The sequence below is a fragment of the Micromys minutus genome (genome assembly GCF_963924665.1).
Source record: "Micromys minutus genome assembly, chromosome: X".
Lineage (NCBI taxonomy): Eukaryota > Metazoa > Chordata > Mammalia > Rodentia > Muridae > Micromys > Micromys minutus.
In genome coordinates this window covers 1,289,821-1,308,819 of record NC_137970.1, presented here as the reverse complement: position 1 = coordinate 1,308,819, position 18,999 = coordinate 1,289,821, and the positions used below count along the sequence as shown (strand labels likewise).

At 40.3% G+C, this 18,999-nt stretch overlaps 1 protein-coding gene across 5 annotated transcripts in view; it reads right to left on the bottom strand.

The window, feature by feature from the left end:
- Nucleotides 1-14,928: 14,928 nt before the first annotated feature.
- Nucleotides 14,929-18,999, bottom strand: part of DMD (dystrophin) — a 1,259,848-nt gene continuing 1,255,777 nt past the window's right edge. For all 5 annotated transcript variants that reach the window (XM_080910294.1, XM_080910293.1, XM_080910296.1 and 2 more), the window contains one exon: nt 14,929-17,463. In XM_080910294.1, coding sequence (XP_080766420.1) covers nt 17,452-17,463 — 12 coding nt within the window. In that variant the 3' untranslated portion in view covers nt 14,929-17,451. The remainder of the gene's footprint in view (nt 17,464-18,999) is intronic.

The following is an 18,999-nucleotide window of genomic DNA, read 5'->3' as shown; positions in this document are numbered from 1 at the left end:
GTAAGATAATGGCTATTCAGCAGAAATCAAAAAATAGTACAGAGTACAAATGACTCGTAATTAACATAACAATTCTTACTATTAATATGAATCTTTCATTCCTTCTTTTTCATAGTTTAGAAATCTGTTATGTTTAGGAGAAAGCTCCAGATATACTGCCTTTCTAAGGAAAGTAGAATTTATTCACATCTATCAGATCCATGAATATATTATGTGTTTAATTTGTTGATTAATTTATAGAAGAATCAAGTCCAACCAAAAATTAATTATGACCTACTATGTTGAATGTGTTCCAGAGCAGTGCACTTTTGGGTTGTTATTCAGGAGGGGATGCTGGTGGACTTGGGCTGATTTGGTAATGTTCATGTGTTAAATAAGCTTTACAAAATGTGACCAGAATTATGGAATATTTTTATTGGCAGTAATAATCCTTGGGCTGCATGTTACTTTATTAGACATCTGGCTGATAAATCCATATAGAATCTCTTCATGATCATCACACCAAACACTCAGATCAAAGTAATTGGAAAGGCTTCATGCAAACAAGAGACACAAGGAGTATCAACAGGGGACTTGTAAATGTAATTATTCTATTCATTGTGAGGATTTAATCTTTGGATGTATTTTAAGATTTTCACATATTTGCTGCCAGTGCTATTACTTTAGTAAGACATGATATGTATCAATTATTTACCACCTAACTCATCGGAGGTACAAAATAATATATGCACACACCCATTGTAACTCCTGAATTGAATCAAAACCTAGTGCAGGTTTATTTTCTAAATATTGACATTATTATTTAGACTTGTAATTTTAGAATTAGAAAAGCCACATAAACAGTTATTTTATTGTTATAAATGTAAATTAACTCCATGTGCTACATATATAAAAAAGGTAAAGTTTTCTATCATTCAATTGGTGTATCACATACCATTGTTGATACTATTTTGAAGTAAAACTCAATATGGGAATTAGGAGAGGTAAAGAAAAGAATGAAAACTCAAACATCACTTCGAAGGCACAGGCATTGACTTGCATTTTCTAAAATGCTAGAAGGGGCCATTGGTGCAAATTGTTACTTGACTTGGAACAGGAAGTGACTAGATTCTGGAAAAATTAGGGAGAGTATATAAGAACTTGGATGAAGTTCCTGGGAACCAAATTCTATTCCTCTGTGAGACCAATAAGTATTCCTAACTAATGAGTCACCTTTTCAGCCAGTCAAATTCGAGATCTTTTCTTTCTTCAATTCTTTCCTGTAGAGATGGAAAACAGTTGACCATCCTCTTCAGTGAAAGATGCTAAATCATCTGTCAGATTTTTCCATATGTATGAAAATCCTGTTCTCTTCTTTATATATATTTTAAAGATCTTCTCTCCAATCACACATGTCTTTGACTCTTTGATGGAATGTCCCTGGGCTGTCACTTACATTCAGGATATCTAAACACAACCCATAAATACAGCACAACTAAAGTGCAAGAAAGAGAAGCTCATGTGCAGAATCCTTAAATCCCACTACCCCTGTGTTTTCTACAGCCTCCTTTCTACTTCAGTTATTCACTCTGTACACATTCTCTGTGTTCAGAGTCATAGATACTTTGAGATAGTGCTGTGAAATTCCATGGCCTCACAATCTTTACATTCTTTTCAGGAGAGGAAGAGATGACACATAAAACAGATGAGGAAAGAAGCATAGTCTGTCAGCTAGTAATAAATGTGAAGTGGAAAAATAAAAGGGTAAGATAATGGTTTGGAGTTTCAATTCTAAATAATGGCTAGCATAGATCTGACAGAGACTGTACACTTTTGGTAACGGTTTCAAAGAATTGGAAAATCAGAAGTACATACCACTGGTTTAGAGAATACCAGCAGAGAAAACAACAAGCATAAAGGTTTTTATGATGCATTGGGATGGCTTTTGAGAAAATTCCAGAAGGCTGGAAGAGAGGGTAAAGGAGGGGGAAGGGATAGAGTAGTACAAGTTAGATGGAGCAGGTCTTGTAGACTTACAGAAGGATGTTTGACTTTTATTTGAGAAAGCCATTGGTTAGTTTTAAGCACAGGAGTGGAGATAATCAGAATATAATTTAACACAATAATCCTAACTTTTTTGAGTTTAGGACAGTCTAAAGAATGAAAGAATGGAATTTGAGAGACCAGCTAAAGGCTCTTGTAGTGATTTGGCAGGTCTGATTAGCTGTGGTAGATCAGAGCACTCAAAGTAGAGATGGAAGAAGGGAACAAACCCTAGATAAAAATTTTAAAGTAGCATTTTTCCAGTGAAATGACAGCACTTGTGAACAAAATAGAGTAAAAAGACATTTCAAGGTTGAGGGATGAGCAACTGGGAAAATGGAGCTTCCATTAACCGTTTGGGGACATAAGTCTTCAGAATGCGACAGAGGAACAGAACTGGATAGAAGAGGAACTTGCTCTTAGGCAGGACAAGTAAGAAAAGGGCTGTGTGATGTATACTTAAACCATGAGGCATCTGCGACAACAGTTCTGAAATTATAGATATAATCTTACAGGCTCACATCTCAGAATCATCATCATGCAAAGTATTAATAGCTTTGAGGTAAATGAGGCAAGTTTTCTTACTCCAATTTCTATTAGTTTGATTTAAAAATATTAGATTCAGCTCTTTTGGCAGTTGTCTCTAAGAGGGATCATGCTTTATAGGGCTCTAACTCTCTGCAAGCCACTCCTTGCAAGCTTCTCATGACAGGTCTAAGCCAAGGGCTGAGGATTATAGGCAGGGTAGTCAAGTAGCTAAACTGTTCTGATTGAAACTGATACTGGCTGATGTTGGACTGAGATGGCCCTCAGAATTGTTCCCATACTGACGCAAGAGAACTGGGTTCCTGTTTGCATCAATTAGCCTTGGCCCCAGGTGTTCCTCTGTAAGAGTCATTACCTTAGTCACAGACTTCTGCGGCCCAAGGCAAGGAAGTCCCTGAGAAGGACATAGCTGTGTGCAATCACCCTTTATTCCCAATAGCTGGAGTATGGTTTCCCTCAAGCCAAGACAGGGTGTGGTCAGGATGTTTCAGCACCCAGAGACTTGCAAGCTAAGAAAGAGACATTAAGTTGCTCTAGAGAAGTGACTAGAGCCGGGACAAATTAGGAAGAGTATCAATTAAACTATTGCAACTAATACCATTAAAAACTCGTACCTGCCAGTTAAGGAAAGTGAAAAGAATCCGGCCTATTTCTAGGGAGTGAAGAGAATGAGCAATTTTCTCCTGCTTCTCTCAGAAGGATTTGTAAATGTGCTGAGACTGTTTTGTCACCACCACGACTGGGGAAACTACAGAGTGATGAATGCTTGTACATAATGAAGGACTGCACCAAATCAAATATTTAGAGGTACCATGATTTAAGGATGAAGCTTACTCACCAGGAAATTGTTTCAAAGAGGAAAAGGGTGGTGTTAATAATGATGTCAAGACAACAGGCAAAACAATAGCTATGAGGGCCCACAAAGGTAAAGGGGCTAATTGAACTCAAGAGCATGGGGCAGGGTTTGAGTGATATCTGGAATAAAGTTGTCCCATTCACTTTTTATTGGACATTTTTATTTACATTTCAAATGTTATCCGCTTTCCGGATTTCCCCTCCTGAAACCTCCTATCCCACCACCGTTCCCTGCTTCTGTGAGTGTGCTCCCCCACCTCCTTCTGACTCCCCACACTGACATTCCCCTATAATGGGCCATCGGGCCTTGGCAGGAACAAGGGCTTCTCCTCTTATTGATGCCTAACAAGGCCAACTTCATATACATATGCAGCTGAAGCCATGGGCCTGTCCATGTATGCTCTTTGGATGGTGGTTTAGTCCCTGAGAGCTCTGGTTGGTTGATATTGTTGTTCTTATGGGGTTGCAAACCCCTTAAGCTCCTTCAGTCCTTAAAGAGTTGTCATTGTCCTTGTACTGGCTGGTTTTGTGTCAACTTGACACTGAAAGAGTGAAAATTTTAAGCTAGCCCCACTAACCCTGCCTTAAGGACAAGTATGTCTCAAGGCTGAGAAGAGAACAAAAACTGGAGACCACCTGCAGTCCTGAGAAAAACAAGTACAAGGTCAGTGTGTCCCAAAATAGAGTAGCTTAGAGTTAAATCATGTCCAAAAGCAGACAGAGTATGCCAATTTGAATGAACCAATGAAATTGCTATGTGCCTGTTGTTAACTGCTTATGTGATTTTCCCTATAAATATGTCCCCCTAATTGAGTTCAGGGTTCACTCCTCTATCTCCTGCGTGAGATATGTGTCATCCCCAGAGCTCTGATTTTCCTCCCCCCCATAAACCTCTTGCCAAATAGCAGCAAGATAGGCTCTCTGTGAGTTCTTGGGTTCTTGTCCTCCTGGTTCTAGAGTGAGGGGCTTCCCCAATTTGGGGTCTTTCAGTTGGGGGCTCATCCTGGATTTCAAGACCACCCAAGACTCCAAGACCCTCTTGGAGGTAAAAGGGGATTCCCCAAATTGTGTCTGAGTGTGTCTGAGTGTACGGCCACTGTCTTTGTCTCTGTTCTGATCTGTATCTGAGAAACGCTTTTGGTTTCACAGCTGTAAGGCTTCTTTAGCCATGATCAACAGAGTGTCCGGATGATCACAAGCTGTAGCCATGGGAGATGTCCTGGGAAGTCTGCAGGAACCCCAGGGATGCCTGGGTGATTCCCGTCTATGTGCTGGTGAAGATGTGGTAGTTCTCCTGGCCATCTGTATGGAGTAGTTTTGTCTGTCTAGGTAGAGACAGGCATCTGTTAGTCTTAGGTTTCTGTTTTGTGACTTTGATGGTAGGACAGACATAGGGTAGATAGTAATGACCCCCCCACCCCGACGCTAGATCACTGGACTGAAGTTAGAGACAGGACACACAATTTGTGAGTTGAAGTTAAAAAAGGGAAGTGGCAGACTTTTCAGCATCAGCTGGTTTCCTGAGGGCACTTTCTACCTGACTATAATTTCTGATGTTAAAGCTATTGTTTTCCAGGAAGGACTGGGATTGTACCCCAGAGGAGTGTGAGAAGAAGGGGGCTGAGCGGAGAGGGAATGAGTGTGGGGAGCTGGGACAGAGGCCAAGAAGTTTGGCGACTGTGGTGATGGTGGGGCAGTGAGACAGTAGGGAATCTCTGCCTGCAGTTGCTAAGCTGCAGCGGCCTTGTCATGATGGTGTAGCTGGGCCTGCAGGCAAGACAGGGAGGACACCATGGCCCACACCTCCTGAGTGGCTCAGTGCAGCAGCAGCACGCGGAGGCTGTGCCGGCCATGGCAGCCAGAGTAGTGCTAGATGAGTTCAAGGAGCCTGCTGAGAAGGCAGCTCTGCTGAAGCGGAGCCTCGGGTGCATCTAGGCTCTGCTCAATGTGGGCCTGGAGGTGTTCGGCACCCTCGGCGAGGAGGAGCCTGTACGCCATCTGGCTGCAGCTCTGCACTGTGCTGGAGGCAAAAGAGCGACTATCCACTGCACCAGAAGACTTTGAGCCGCCTGTGCCGAGCTGGCCACTCAAGGGACCTGGGCGGGGTCTCAGGAAGCCAAGGGAGCTAGCAACTCTCCCTAGCAACTCTCCTCCAGCCCCACCCACCTCCTGTTCCTGGGCGGTGGGTCTGAAACAGCAGAGCTTGTTGGAGGGAGGGTTTGATGGTAGGCAGGCTTCGGGCTGGTCCAATTGTGTCTGCTTGGAGACAGGAAGAGGGAGTGACTGACAGTCTACTGCTGGGCTCTGGTGGCAGGTCTTAAAGGGGATGCGACTAATTTGGCTTAGTTAAGAGAAACTGGGAGAGGGAGAACGAGAGAGATTAAAAAACCAAACCAAACCAAACCAAAACAAACAGAAAAAAATCCCAGATGTGTCTGGTCAGGGAGATAAAAAAAGACATTAAGTGTAAAAAAAAAATTAGACAAATAGGAGGGGCAGAGAAAGTGATTAGACAGCAGCAGTCAGGTAGAGAGAGGGACTGAGAGAAGTGACATAAGCAAAGGGGAGAGGGAAAAGCAGAAAAAACAGGGGAAAGAGAGAGAATAGGAGTGATCCTAGACAAGAAAGACAAAGGGAGTTAAAAATCAAGGCTGGCACTAAGAAGGAGCCTCTCGACAAGAATCAATGTGCTTTCTGTAAAGAAAAAGGCCACTGGGCCAGAGACTGTCCCAATGAGAAGAAAAGGGGATCCCAGCAACAGGACCCCTGGACCTATGGCCCCAAAGTTCTGACCATCCAGTTCTTTGTAGATGCAGGTGATCAGTCCTCAGTCAGGGACAAACAAAGAGACTTGGGTCCAAGGGGCTACCGACTGTCCCTGCCCTTGGTGGGGAGAGACGTCCTGACTAAGATAGGGCACAGATTCACTCCCACTCTGATGGACCACAGGTTAGAGGGCCAAAAAGAGAAACAGCCTGCCTCAGATCGGATGGACTGGTGGCTACAGGCACATCCACAATAGCTAAAAGACCAGGATAGCCTGATAGCTGTGTGTCAGTACCCCATGTCAAAGGAAGTGTGAGACGGGATCAAGACACACATCATCCGGCTACCCCAACTCAGGATTCTGCATAAGTGTTGCTCAGCCTGAATGGTGCAGAAACCTGGAACCAACGACTGCTAGAAAGCTCAAGATCTCCAAGAGGTAAACAAATGGGTAGCCTATTTCCACCTCGTGGTACTTAACCCCTATAAACCTGTTGAGCTCATTGCCCCCATCCAGAACCTGGTATACAGTACTAGACTTGAAAAAAAATGCATCAGTGGACTTATCTAGAGGTAGACAAACTTGTAAAAACTGTCTTGAGGTCAAATTCTTTTGTACCAGATTTAAGTAGATAACTGTGTGCGATGCCAGAAAGCAAATGTATGTAAAATGCTGAGAAAGAGAAAAGATAAAACTGAGGTTTACTGAGGAGTGCATTTTACAGAGACTAAGCCAGGAAGATATAGATATATATCTATTAGTCTTTATAGATACCCTTTCTAGGTGGGTGGTAGCCTCTCCACAAAGAGAGAAACAGCGGCAGCAGTCATAGATAAGAAGATTCTAGCAGAGATCTTCCCTAGGTTTAGCATTCCTAAGGTAATTAGATCAGACAATGGGCCAGCTTGTGTTGCCCAGGTAAGTTAGATATTAGCTCATTTCTTGGGGACCAATTAAAAATTACATTGTGTATATAGATCCCAGAGTTCAGGACAGGTAGAAAAGATAAATAAAACTCTAAAAAAGATCAAAATTAGCCTCAGAGACCTGTGGGGGAGACCAGACTGTCCTACTCCCCTTAGCCCTGTTTCGTGTATGGAACACCCCCGGCCCCTTTGATTTAACACCTTATGAGATCCTGTGTGAGGGATCACCACTGCTCACTGAGTCAGGTGGAGTGTATAATCCTGAAGCTGTTCTCTCGAAACCTTTGTTTGCCTGCCAAAAGGCCCTTAAGGTAATAAGCCGTCAAGCCTGGAAACAACTTAAAGAGGACTGTCAGACTGGGAGTCAAGACATACCCCACCAATTCCAGGTCAGAGCCATTGTCCTTGGTCCGATGCCATCAAGTGGAAGGGGCCATATCTAGTGCTTTTGCTTCATACATTTAGACCCTGCATCCTTAATAAGTTAGTAGCCTTCTTTAGAGAAAGAGTTAGTGCAGTGCAGATTTTAATGCTCCATCAACAATAACGTGCATTAAGAGACTCCAAGTAAACTAAAGATACTGAGTTCTAAGATTAGAACTAACTACTAAAAGAAGTGGGGAATGAAAGAATTAAAATTTTAAGCTAGCACCACTAACCCTGCCTTGAGGACAAGTATGCCTCAAGGCTGAGAACAAAACTGCAGACCACTGGTCTCAATAAGGTCTGACTCTGCAGTCCTGAGAAAAACAAGTACAAGGTCAATGTGCCCCAAAATACAGTAGCCTAGCGTTAAATCGTGTCCAAAAGCAGACAGAGTGTGCCAATTTGAATGAACCAATGAAATTGCTATGCTCCTGTTGCTAACTGCCTATGTGATTTTCCGTATAAATATGTCCCCCTAATTGAGTTTGGGATTGACTCCTCTATCTCCTGCATGAGATATGTGTCATCCCCAGGGCTATGGTTTCCCTTCCCACCTCCCAATAAACCTCTTGCCGGTTTGCAGCAAGATAGGCTCTCTGTGAGTTCTTGGGTTCTCGTTCTCCTGGTACTAGAGTGAGGGGCTTCACCAATTCAGGGGTCTTTCAACACAAGCTGGAGTTATCACAAAGAAAGGAGCCTCAGTTGAGGAAATGCCTCCATGAGATCCAGCTGTAAGGCATTTTCTCAACTAGTGATCAAGGGGGGAGGACCCTGCCCATTGTGGGTGGAGCCATCCTTGACCCAGCCCATTGTGGGTGGAGCCATCCCTGGGCTGGTAGACATGGGTTCTATAAGAAAGCAAGCTGTGCAAGCCAGGGAAAGCAAGCCAGTAAGTAACATCCCTCCATGGCCTCTGGATCAGCTCCTGCTTCCTGACCTGCTTGGGTTCCAGTCCTGACTTCCTCTGGTGATGAACAGCGATATGGAAGCGTAAGCTGAATAAACCCTTTCCTCCTCAACTTGCTTCTTCATCATGATGTTTGTGCAGGAATAGAAACACTAAGACAAATTGGTACCAGCATAGTGGGGTATTCCTGTGACAACCTGACAATGTTTTGGGGAGGACTGTGGAAGGACTTTGGAACTTTTAGCTAGAAGAGCCATTGGGATATTAAGAGCTCTGTGGGATGTTCCGTAGGAGCTTGGAAGATAATGTTGTGAACAGTGCAGAAGATGGAGGCCTGGCTTGTGAAATTTCAGAGGGAAGATTAAAGACTCTTTGATCAGGGCTGTTGCTGATTTGGTTGTGAAGATTCTATGGTTTTGGTTGTGAAGATTCTATGGTTTTGGTTAACTGGGGCTAAAAAATCAGCTGTTAATAACAGGATACCAGAACTACTAAAGCAAAACATTTGCATTACTGGGACTATTGATGCTGGTCAGCTGGAGCTAAGAAATTGGTGGCAATTAAGAAGAGACCAGCATCACTGAGGTGAAATCTTCTGGGAACTGTTTTCTGAGAGCACAAAGAGGATGTGTTCCAGAGATATCCAAGGTTGTACCTCATGCTGTTGCTGGACTTGGTAATGTGTAAGAGTCACCCAGGTGGTACTGGATTTGAAGGAATGAAGGGGTCATGGAGAGCAGCTGAGGCTCGGCACTGTGAGAGGCCATGGAAGGCCATTGGTGAAGGTGCAGCCTCAGTGGCAATTATTGCCCCAGAATTGACAGTAGTGTTTTGGAGATGCCAGTACCATGAGATGACCGCCTAGAACAGCAGCAGCAGTGGAGAACAGACAGCTGGAGCCTAGAAAACAAGGTGTGTGCTACAAAGGGCAGAGCTGGAGAAGTGACCCAAGCCCTTGGAGGAGCCCAGAAGTTAGTAAGTGGATTCTCAGACACCAGATGGCTAGAGATTGATTTTGCTTTGACTATTACTGTGCCCCTATATCCCCTATATCTTTCCCTCTTGAAGGAAGAAGAGAAGCCCACAGTTTAGAGACTTTGAATTGTAAAAAAGACCTTGATTTTTAAAAGAGACTGAAAATTTTAAAGGTATTGCAATTTTAACATGTAAGAATTGGTAAAGGCTGTGGGACACTTAAGGTTATCTAGATCTTGGGGATGAACAAAAAAGTAAGGGTTAAAGCTTAATATTGATTTGTTTGCAGGTCAAGGTAACAAGGGGTCAATTTTACTGTCTGGTTTTGTGTCAACTTGACACAGGCTGGAGTTATCACAGAGAAAGGAGCCTCAGTTGAGGAAATGCCTCCATGAGATCCAGCTGTAAGGCATTTTCTCAACTAATGATCAAGTGGGGGGGGCAGCCCATTTTGTGTGGTGCCATCCCTGGGCTGGTAGTTCTGAGGTCTATAAGAAAGCAAGCTGAGCAAGCCATAGGAAGAAAGCCAGTAAGTGACATCCCTCCATGGCCTCTGCATCAGCTCCTGCTTCCTGACCTACTTGAGTTCCAGTCCTGACTTCCTCTGGATTAACAGTGACATGAAAGTATAAGCTGAATAAAACTTTTCCTCCCCAACTTGCTTCTTGGTCATGATGTTTGTGCAGGAATAGAAACCCTGACTAAGACAATCTTCCTATGGCCTGTGACAAGATTTCTATCTCAATCACATGTGTAAAAACTGATGTTCAGTTCTTACATAGATAATTGTTGCACTAGCAACCTTAAACCTTGTCATGATAAAAGTACTCTCATAGTGTGGTGATATGCAAGGATTTATGTGTCAGGGTGCCTGAGAACTAAGTCACTGTAGGGCACTTTCACTTAACTTTAGGAGGTTGAGTGTAATAGTTGGCTACTCCCAATGTTGTAAGTTAGCAGTCCTACCAGGTGACTACCTGGTACCATATGGATGCACTGTGGTTGCACTATTGGGAAACCTCCTCTAACTACCTCTTGAAAGCCTAGGGATATTTAGAATGAAATCAAGAACTATCAGATTAAAACTAATTTATAGGTTTATTTGTATCATTTTGCAGGAGAGTGATAGAATCCAGAGTCTCAACCATAAGAGGCAGGTATAATACTATGGAGACACACCGCTACCTCCAGTTAGTTTTAATACACTTGCTTAATTTATGAGTCATCTGTGTTTGCTTAAAGAAAAATATTTGCAGTAATGTGCCACTCTACTAAATTAGATAAGTCTTGGATTCTAATTTGTGTCATATGTGTTACCTTACATGTGCTTTCAGAATGATCAATATAAAAAATGGGGATGCATAAGACAGTGAGGAAATGGCCAAGTAATAACCTGCCCAAATTGCAACCCATCCCACGGACAAGCACCAGTCCCTAACACTATTAATGATACTCTGTTATGCTTGCAGACAGGAGTCTAGCGTGGCTGTCTTCTGAGAGGCTCTACCCAGCAGCTGACTTGGAGGGATGCAGATAGTCATAGCCAACAGTGGATAGAGCTTAGAGACTGTTATGAAAGAATAGGAGGAAGGATTGAGGGCCTGAAGGGGATAGGAACTACACAGGAAGACCAACAGAGTCAACTAACATGGACCCTTGGGTCTCTTAGAAACTGAACCACTAACCAAAGAACATACATGGGCTGGACCTAGGCCTCCCTGTTCATATGTAGCAGATATGTACCATGATCTTCATGTGGTTTCTGAACAACTGGGGTTGGGGTTATCCCAAAAGCTGTTGCCTGTCTGTGAGATATGTTCTTCTAGCTGGGCTGCCTTGTCTGGCCTCAGTGGGAGAGGATGAGCCTAGCCCCACAGAGACTTGATGTGCCATGGTGGGAGAGGATACCCATGGGGAACCCCACCAACTCAGAGGAGAAAGAGCAATGAGAGGAAGGATTGTGGGAGGGAGTGACCAGGAGGAGAGGGTAGTGATCCAGAGGTAAAGTGAATAAAAGCAAAACAAACAAAAAAACCCTGCACTCAGGTCATACAGTATGCAGTATGGAATCATTCAAAGAACTTCAATGAACTGCAAGCTTGTTTCTATTCACTTCAATTGGGTGTTAATTTAGTTGGTGGTGAATACTTCCCTGTTAGACATTAGAGGCTTAAAGATGAAGCACATTAAATGTATAGAGCACTAGAATATTCAGATTTCTCAAGTTAGGTATGTTTACCACAGAAAGATACTTTATAAAAAGTTGCCTATATTTATTCATGGAAAATAAGATATATATGTTGAATCTACAGATTTGAGAAAAATTATATTTTAAAATATATAGCAAGTGATGAATTCTTGCAGACCCTGCCTTACCTAAGATATCAAAGAAAAAAAGCTAAAAAAGGATAGACAAGCATTGCCTGCCTCCTAGGATGATGTGGTGAAAAGGCAACATCATTTGTGTAGTATTCCTGCCAAAAATGCATGCCCTAAATCTAATCCTGAGGACACATCCAGCAAACACAAAATGAGGTCATCCTATAGAGTAACTAGCTTGTGCTTGGAAAAGTGTCAAGGTCTTTAAAGACAGGAAAGACAAAGGAGCTACTCCAGATCAAAGGAGATTAAAGAGATATGGCACCTAAAAGTCATGAAATTGTAGAATAGATCCAAGACCAGGAAATAAAAAACACAGAACAATAAAATATATGAACAAAGGTGACATTTAAATATAGGCAGTGAAGTCAATGATAGCATTATGTGGTGTTAAATGACTTTATTTTAATGCAGGTACTGTGGTTATGAAGTAGAATGTCCTAGCTTTTAGAATGTGGATAAGAAGTATTTAAGTATAAATGGGCCCTTTACAAATCAGTTGTAGGTGTGTGTGTGTGTGTGTGTGTGTGAGAGAGAGAGAGAGAGATTTCATCTACTTGTTCAATGACTCAAAGTATACAATGTAACTGTAAACAAGTACACAAACACACACACACACACACACACACACACACACATACACACACACACACACACACACATATATATATATATATATATATATATATATATGTAATACTCATGTTTGTAAAAAGGCCTTGAGAGTTATTAGTCTTTTTATGTACCTAAAAAACACTCTCAGAAATCTCAGACTTCCTATATTCACCTTAGGTATTGACTTTTTTATGGAGTCTCTGGAATGTGTCATGTTGTTCGTCTGTGCAATAGCCATACCTTGAGATTCAAGAGGCATTGAATGAGTTGTGGCTTCTACTTCCATGGTTTGCTACTGTGGGAAAGCTTTGAATTCCTTCCTCCATTTAATCTGAAGGAAAAATCTTTCCACGTGTGCAAGTGCCTGCCTTTGTATTCATTCCTCCATTAGAGCATTACAAATGCAGGAAATCCCATCACAGTTCCACCGAACACATGCATTCGTCTCGGTGTTTTCCTCCAGACACACATTTTGCTTGCAGGTGCACAATCTGTGCCAGCGTGATCTGCTTTAATTTTTAACTTTATTAATTCTGTCCCCTTCAGCATGTGCAAAGAATCAAAGGGAAAGCCAATTGAACTCCTTAGAGTCATCTACACCGTTGTTTTAGGTACAACATAAGGCTGAAGAATTCTTCGTTATTGTGTTAACAGCCAGTCTGAGTATTGTAGGACAACATTCTTCGATAGTGGAAGAGGGATGAATCACTTATTCAAACAGGCGGACAATCATCTTGATATGTGGTGTTCTTTATACCCTTTCAATTCAGCAGTCACTCAGGTGGTTTGTTTATTCTGCACCCACCCCAAGTTAGCATGTGATTCCTTGCTGACTTTCCATCTGCAAATCACTCTTAGGTTGCACCATTTCCTATTATTTTCAAATCATTGGAATTGGCTGTACCACGTATTCAGTTGCCCACAAGCATCTGACCCCAACTAGGAATCATACCAACCTAAACAAAGTAACTTCTCTCAAGGGGAGCTGCATTGCTATTTATATCCTTGTTATCTTCATTGGTAATAGAAGAAACACAGTGGGCTAGAAATTGAGAAGGAAGGCTCAGTGTGGTGGTATCCATCACCATGTTTACAAAAATCTCCTGAGACCTCTTTCTGAGACATCATTTATCGACCCTCACCTACCATTCAAATATCCAGATGTCTTGTACAACTAACAATTAATAGAGAGATGACGAAATTCTCTTAAGAAGGGGCAAAATTCAAACTGGTTTAATACTGGTTATTGATAAAAATAAACTTAGAAAAAAACCAATTTATATGCCAAGTTACAATAGTTGGCCTTTGATCCTGCAATTTCATTTGTACTGATGGAATTTGTATACAAGTGGAATGATGGAACAAGACATGTGTAGTGTTGTTTGCTACTTTCAATAGCAAAGACTGAAAAGTAACATATGCCACAAAAACGCCCTGAATAAGCTAGTTTATACACATTAGAATATTTATGACTTGGAAGAAGAGAATGAGAAAACGTTTCACAAACTGAAATGGAAATGTCAAGGGGATGAGAAGATGGCTCAGAAGTTAAAGTGCTTGTCATATAAGCATGATTACCCAGGTTTAAATCCCCAAAATATATGTAAAGCCTGGTGGAGGTATTTCATGCCTGTAATTACGGTTCTCTTATGGTGAGATGAAAGGCAGAAGAATCCCTAGAAGCTTGCAGGATACCTGACCTGGCATTCAAAGTGGGTAAAAGCAAAGAGACCCTGTCTCACATAAGGTGAAGGATGAGGACTGATATATATCATCGTCTTTGGACAATCATAAATGCCCTACGGCACCTTCACACTGGGATTAACATACACATACATTAAGTGCATATATGCGTCCTGGGTTTTGTTTGGTTTTCTTGAGATAAGATCTTACTATGTTGCCTTGGCTGGCCTGAGACTCCTTATAGATTTGGCTGGTCTTGATTTTAAGGTGATCCTCCTGCCTTTGTCTCTTGAGTGCTGATATTACAGGGTCTGCACCCAGTGTGCCTGTATTTTTTAATGTAATTATTTTTAATGTCTGAAATGGCTTTTATTATGGCAGTCATACATACATTGTGTCTTGCTCAAATTCTTCCTCACTACCATCATTCATCTACCCTATGCCCTCACCAGTCCTCTTGCTCCCTGAATAGTCACCTTACAACTTTTATGTCAGTGACACACGTGTGTAGTTAAATGCAGGTTCTATTTACATCATTACTTGTGTGCATAGTATATACACACTACAAACATATATATAGTCTATATGTAATCTTAAGAGTTTCTGAATGCCTAAATATGTTACATGTTTAGAAATAAGATAAATCAAAGCATGACCTTGAAGTCAGTCCCAGCAATTTCAGAGGATAAGGTAGGATGGAACACTTGAATCTAGGGCAGCCCACGTGACACAGTAATATGCCCCGCTCCAAAAGAAAAAAGTACAGGAAGAGAAATAAAGTAACTGAAAAGAAAAAAATAGACTACTACAGTCCAAACAATGGGTCATTTTTTTGTAACATAACTGCGTGCTTTATTGAGATACACAGTAAAGCAGTAATATAATACAATAGTAAGGCATATATTTGGTGAAGTCTGATATGTTGTGAAAATGCAGTAAAACTGAAGTTTAAAAAAATAATTAGTAAATGTTACAGTGTTGGTGTTAAAACACAATCTATTATGATACTCAAGTAAGAATCCAGTACCTTGAGACAATGATGATACATGCCATGTGATGATTATGATTTACAGTTTAATACTTGGTGGTTATAAAGAACATGAAATGATGCCCAAATTATGCTTAAAATCAGCAATAAAGCTCTCAGTTTTTATTCAAATATTTTGACAGATTCACTCCAGAACTAATATCTAAAAGATAAAATGAAAAGATTAAAACAAAACTATGCACTCTATCTACCTTGGATTTTAGACTGAAACTTAAAACTTAGTAGGATGGAAAGGAACCCATTATTTTAAATCTTGGTGAAAACAAACCCTTAGATTAAAAAATAAAAATAAAAATGCCCAGCGCCACATAAAGGAGGGAGAGAAAAAAATCAAGACCAGACCAAATTTCAATTTGTTGTCTTAGAGCTTTGGGTTTTCTTTTGGAAATTATAAACAAAAAAGGAGACCAGTGTCCACACAACAGACAAGTGTCGAAGTTGTGAAATCAGGTGTGCACAATTACTAGAACACCCCAAAACCAAAGTGAGGTAGAAATAGCATGAGAAGCTGTGTTTGCTGTTAATTACAATTAATAATGGACAACACCCACTTGCTAGAAGTTAATTACACTTGTTGTTAGAGGTAACAGATTTGCAAAATAATAGGACAGTGATTTCTATAGAGAGAATGCTATTTAAATGCTAAGAGGACTAAAATGCCATGAGAGGAAGTAAAGCTTTTCCTTCTAGTCCTTAGCTTTCTGTTTCACCTCCTCTGTTTCAAAGGCTTGCATTTGTTTAGACATTTCAGCCTATCAAATGTACTAGAGAGTTTGGAGAGGCTTTTGCTCACGAAACTTTCTAATCGCTGTGACTTCTCACAAACCTGTGCGGAGTTACTTGCAGGGAAACCAATGCAAAGGAGACAAATGCAGTTCATGGGCTTCTGGGTTGATATTCACCAGGGTCACAATGTGATTGGGTTACTTTCTTACCAGTAATCCTAAATCTTGCAGCATTTAAAAAAATCATCACAATGAAAAAAAAAACCCCAAAAATCTAAAATCTAAAATTCATCATCATCATCAACAACAACAACAACAATAACAACAACAAAACCACCCACTTCAGGTTGAGTTTACGAAGAGGGCAGAACAATTTAGTTGTAATTATAGAGATGTTTATATGTATAGTTGTGAGTATTCATCCATTCTTTTACAGAGTTGCTGCTCACTTCATAAGAATTGACTGAGGGGCCACAGCCTTTAGCCCCTACCATCTTCTTCCTACTGCCTGGAAGTTAAAAATGTCTTCTGATGTTCTATTGCAGAAACATCATTAAATCTAACCCAGCAGTAGGAAGTTGAATGTATCAACCAACAAATTACTATGATATAGTAAGTCCTGTATTCATTCGCATGTTCCTTTAAAAAAATGAATGCTCTAGTGGTCAGTGGAAAGTTTAAAACTAGAAACATCTTAGCCTTAGACAATATTTTAGTGTGGTAGTATTCTCCTGGCTTTAGGCTCCAGGGAAAATTCACTCTCGCCCAAGCAGGTAAGTCCAGATGACAAGAAGCAATTTATTTCCATTAGGAAGTGGCAAGAACATTTGAAGAAGTAATTTCCTATCTATTTATCTATACACCTATAGTATTTATATACTTGTAGACATATAGATGTATAAAATGAAAGCCCATAGCCAGCCCCACTCAGTCATATATTCTCAAAAGAGCAATATGAAAGCAGTCATTTGGTGGGGTTCAAGGAAGTCCTATCTTTAATATGCAAGAAAAGAAAAAAAAACATCATGAATTCCTTATGAATACCACGCTAAAGTAATGCAAAACAATGTGCTGCCTCGTGTGTGTGTGTGTGTGTGTGTGTGTGTGTGTGTGTGTGTGTGTGTGTCTGTGTTTAGGGGTTTTTATAAACAACTTTTTTTATAAAGCACACTTTAGTTTATAATCTTTCTTTATAACTGTTATAAATTTTTAAACAACCCAAAATGCGTTCCATATAAAGAAATGGCAAGTTATTTAGCTATCAAGATTTTACATGTTTTCTTTTAACTTTTTTGTACAATTGCATAGACGTGTAAAACCTGCCATTGTTAACAAAACAATAACAGACTTAGAAACTACTGAAATCTATAGTATAGTACCACTACCCTTCACAAAAATATAGATTTTATTTCTTGTAAACTCTTACTGTCTAATCCTCTTTGTTGTACGAATATTATAAAAACCATGCGGGAATCAGGAGTTGTAAAACATTTATTCTGCTCCTTCTTCATCTGTCATGACTGAAACTAAGGACTCCATCGCTCTGCCCAAATCATCTGCCATGTGGAAAAGGCTTCCTACATTGTGTCCTGGAAAACAAAGAGAAAGAAAGAGTTTACACAGTGTGCAGGTATTGTGCCCCTGCTTGCCACTACGGAGAGTCATGACCATGTCAGGAAAAGACAACACAGAAGCTGCATTAATGGTATACAGAACACAGTCCATTTTAACCCATTTCCAGCAAGAAGCAAAGCCTTGTTAATGAAGCATTGCATGGTGTTGGTATTAGCTTAATGCTGAATCAGCATGGTATTGTTTGATGGGGAAAAACGTAAATTGATGCATTCATCTTCCTAACAAAAGGACTTCAGAGACTATCACATAAAATTGTCACTTACTTGCTGTTTCAAGCCCATGAAGAATAACTATGCTATGGTGGACATGACTATTTTCTTTCTGCTTTTACTTAGGCTAAATTCTTGATTTGACCTTTTTGTACACTGCTCACATATAAATTAGAAAGCTTCAGAATAAAAACCACTTTATGCTCCAAATTACTTTGAAGTCTAATTATAATATGACCTATGTGTAGTACAAAGGTTTGGAGTTCCTGAGAATCCATTTTTGCTCAACTACTAAATGAGGGTTAACTATCAAAATAGCCTTTTCATAATAATATGGCATGACCTGGTACTTATTCTCCAACATGGAATCAAGAACATAATATCTGTGGGTACTCTAGCAAAACTAACATCTGGAGTAAAATAATCTGAGATGTTTTCTACAGCTCTCTTTTTGGTCCCATATTTTATGAGTCTTCCTTTAATTCTTCACCCCTGGTAAATAATTCTCTTTTCTAAGTATTGCTCTTGGAAATGAGATACTTTATTAGGCCATTACTTCCTTACCATGTATCAACTTAACAGAGTCTCATAATTGCTAAAATCCCAATACAATTTAAAGATAAACCAGAACATGTATAAGTCTTAATATTTATTTCAAGAGATACAACTGTTAAATAACCTGTGGTAGAATTAGAAGATTGATGGGCAAGCACTTACATAGTAATGGTATCAGATCAATTCAAGATTTATTAAATGTTTAATGACATTGACCTATTTATATTAGATGGCTAAGTTTGTAAATCTCTTTGAGTTTTATTACTGCAGATAATTTCATTGAGAGCTAATTGTGTTTTAAAAGTTAATTTGGATTTTGGTTGAGATTTCAAATACTAAAGTGTTTAACAGAGCATATGTACTATCCATAAAATGGACCAATGTTCTGACAGTAAAAAACTGAAATCATCTTTGAAGATTTTATATATATATATGACATCCAGTTATACTAGTGTATGCCTGTAATCCCAGAACTCAGGAAGAGTCAAATTCAAGGCCACTATTGGGTTACACAATGAGATCCCATATTTAAAAAAAAAACAACAACAACAAATGAAAACAAAGTCAGGAAATCATAGTGGGATCCTTTGTTGTTCTGTGGATCTCAGAATACAAATATAAATGTGATATTCAGAGGCTGGTGTCGGGGTGGTTCCCCGTATCTACTTTTCACTGTACAGCAGCTCTGGGTGATCTGCACAATCACTCATACATACTTGAAAGTGG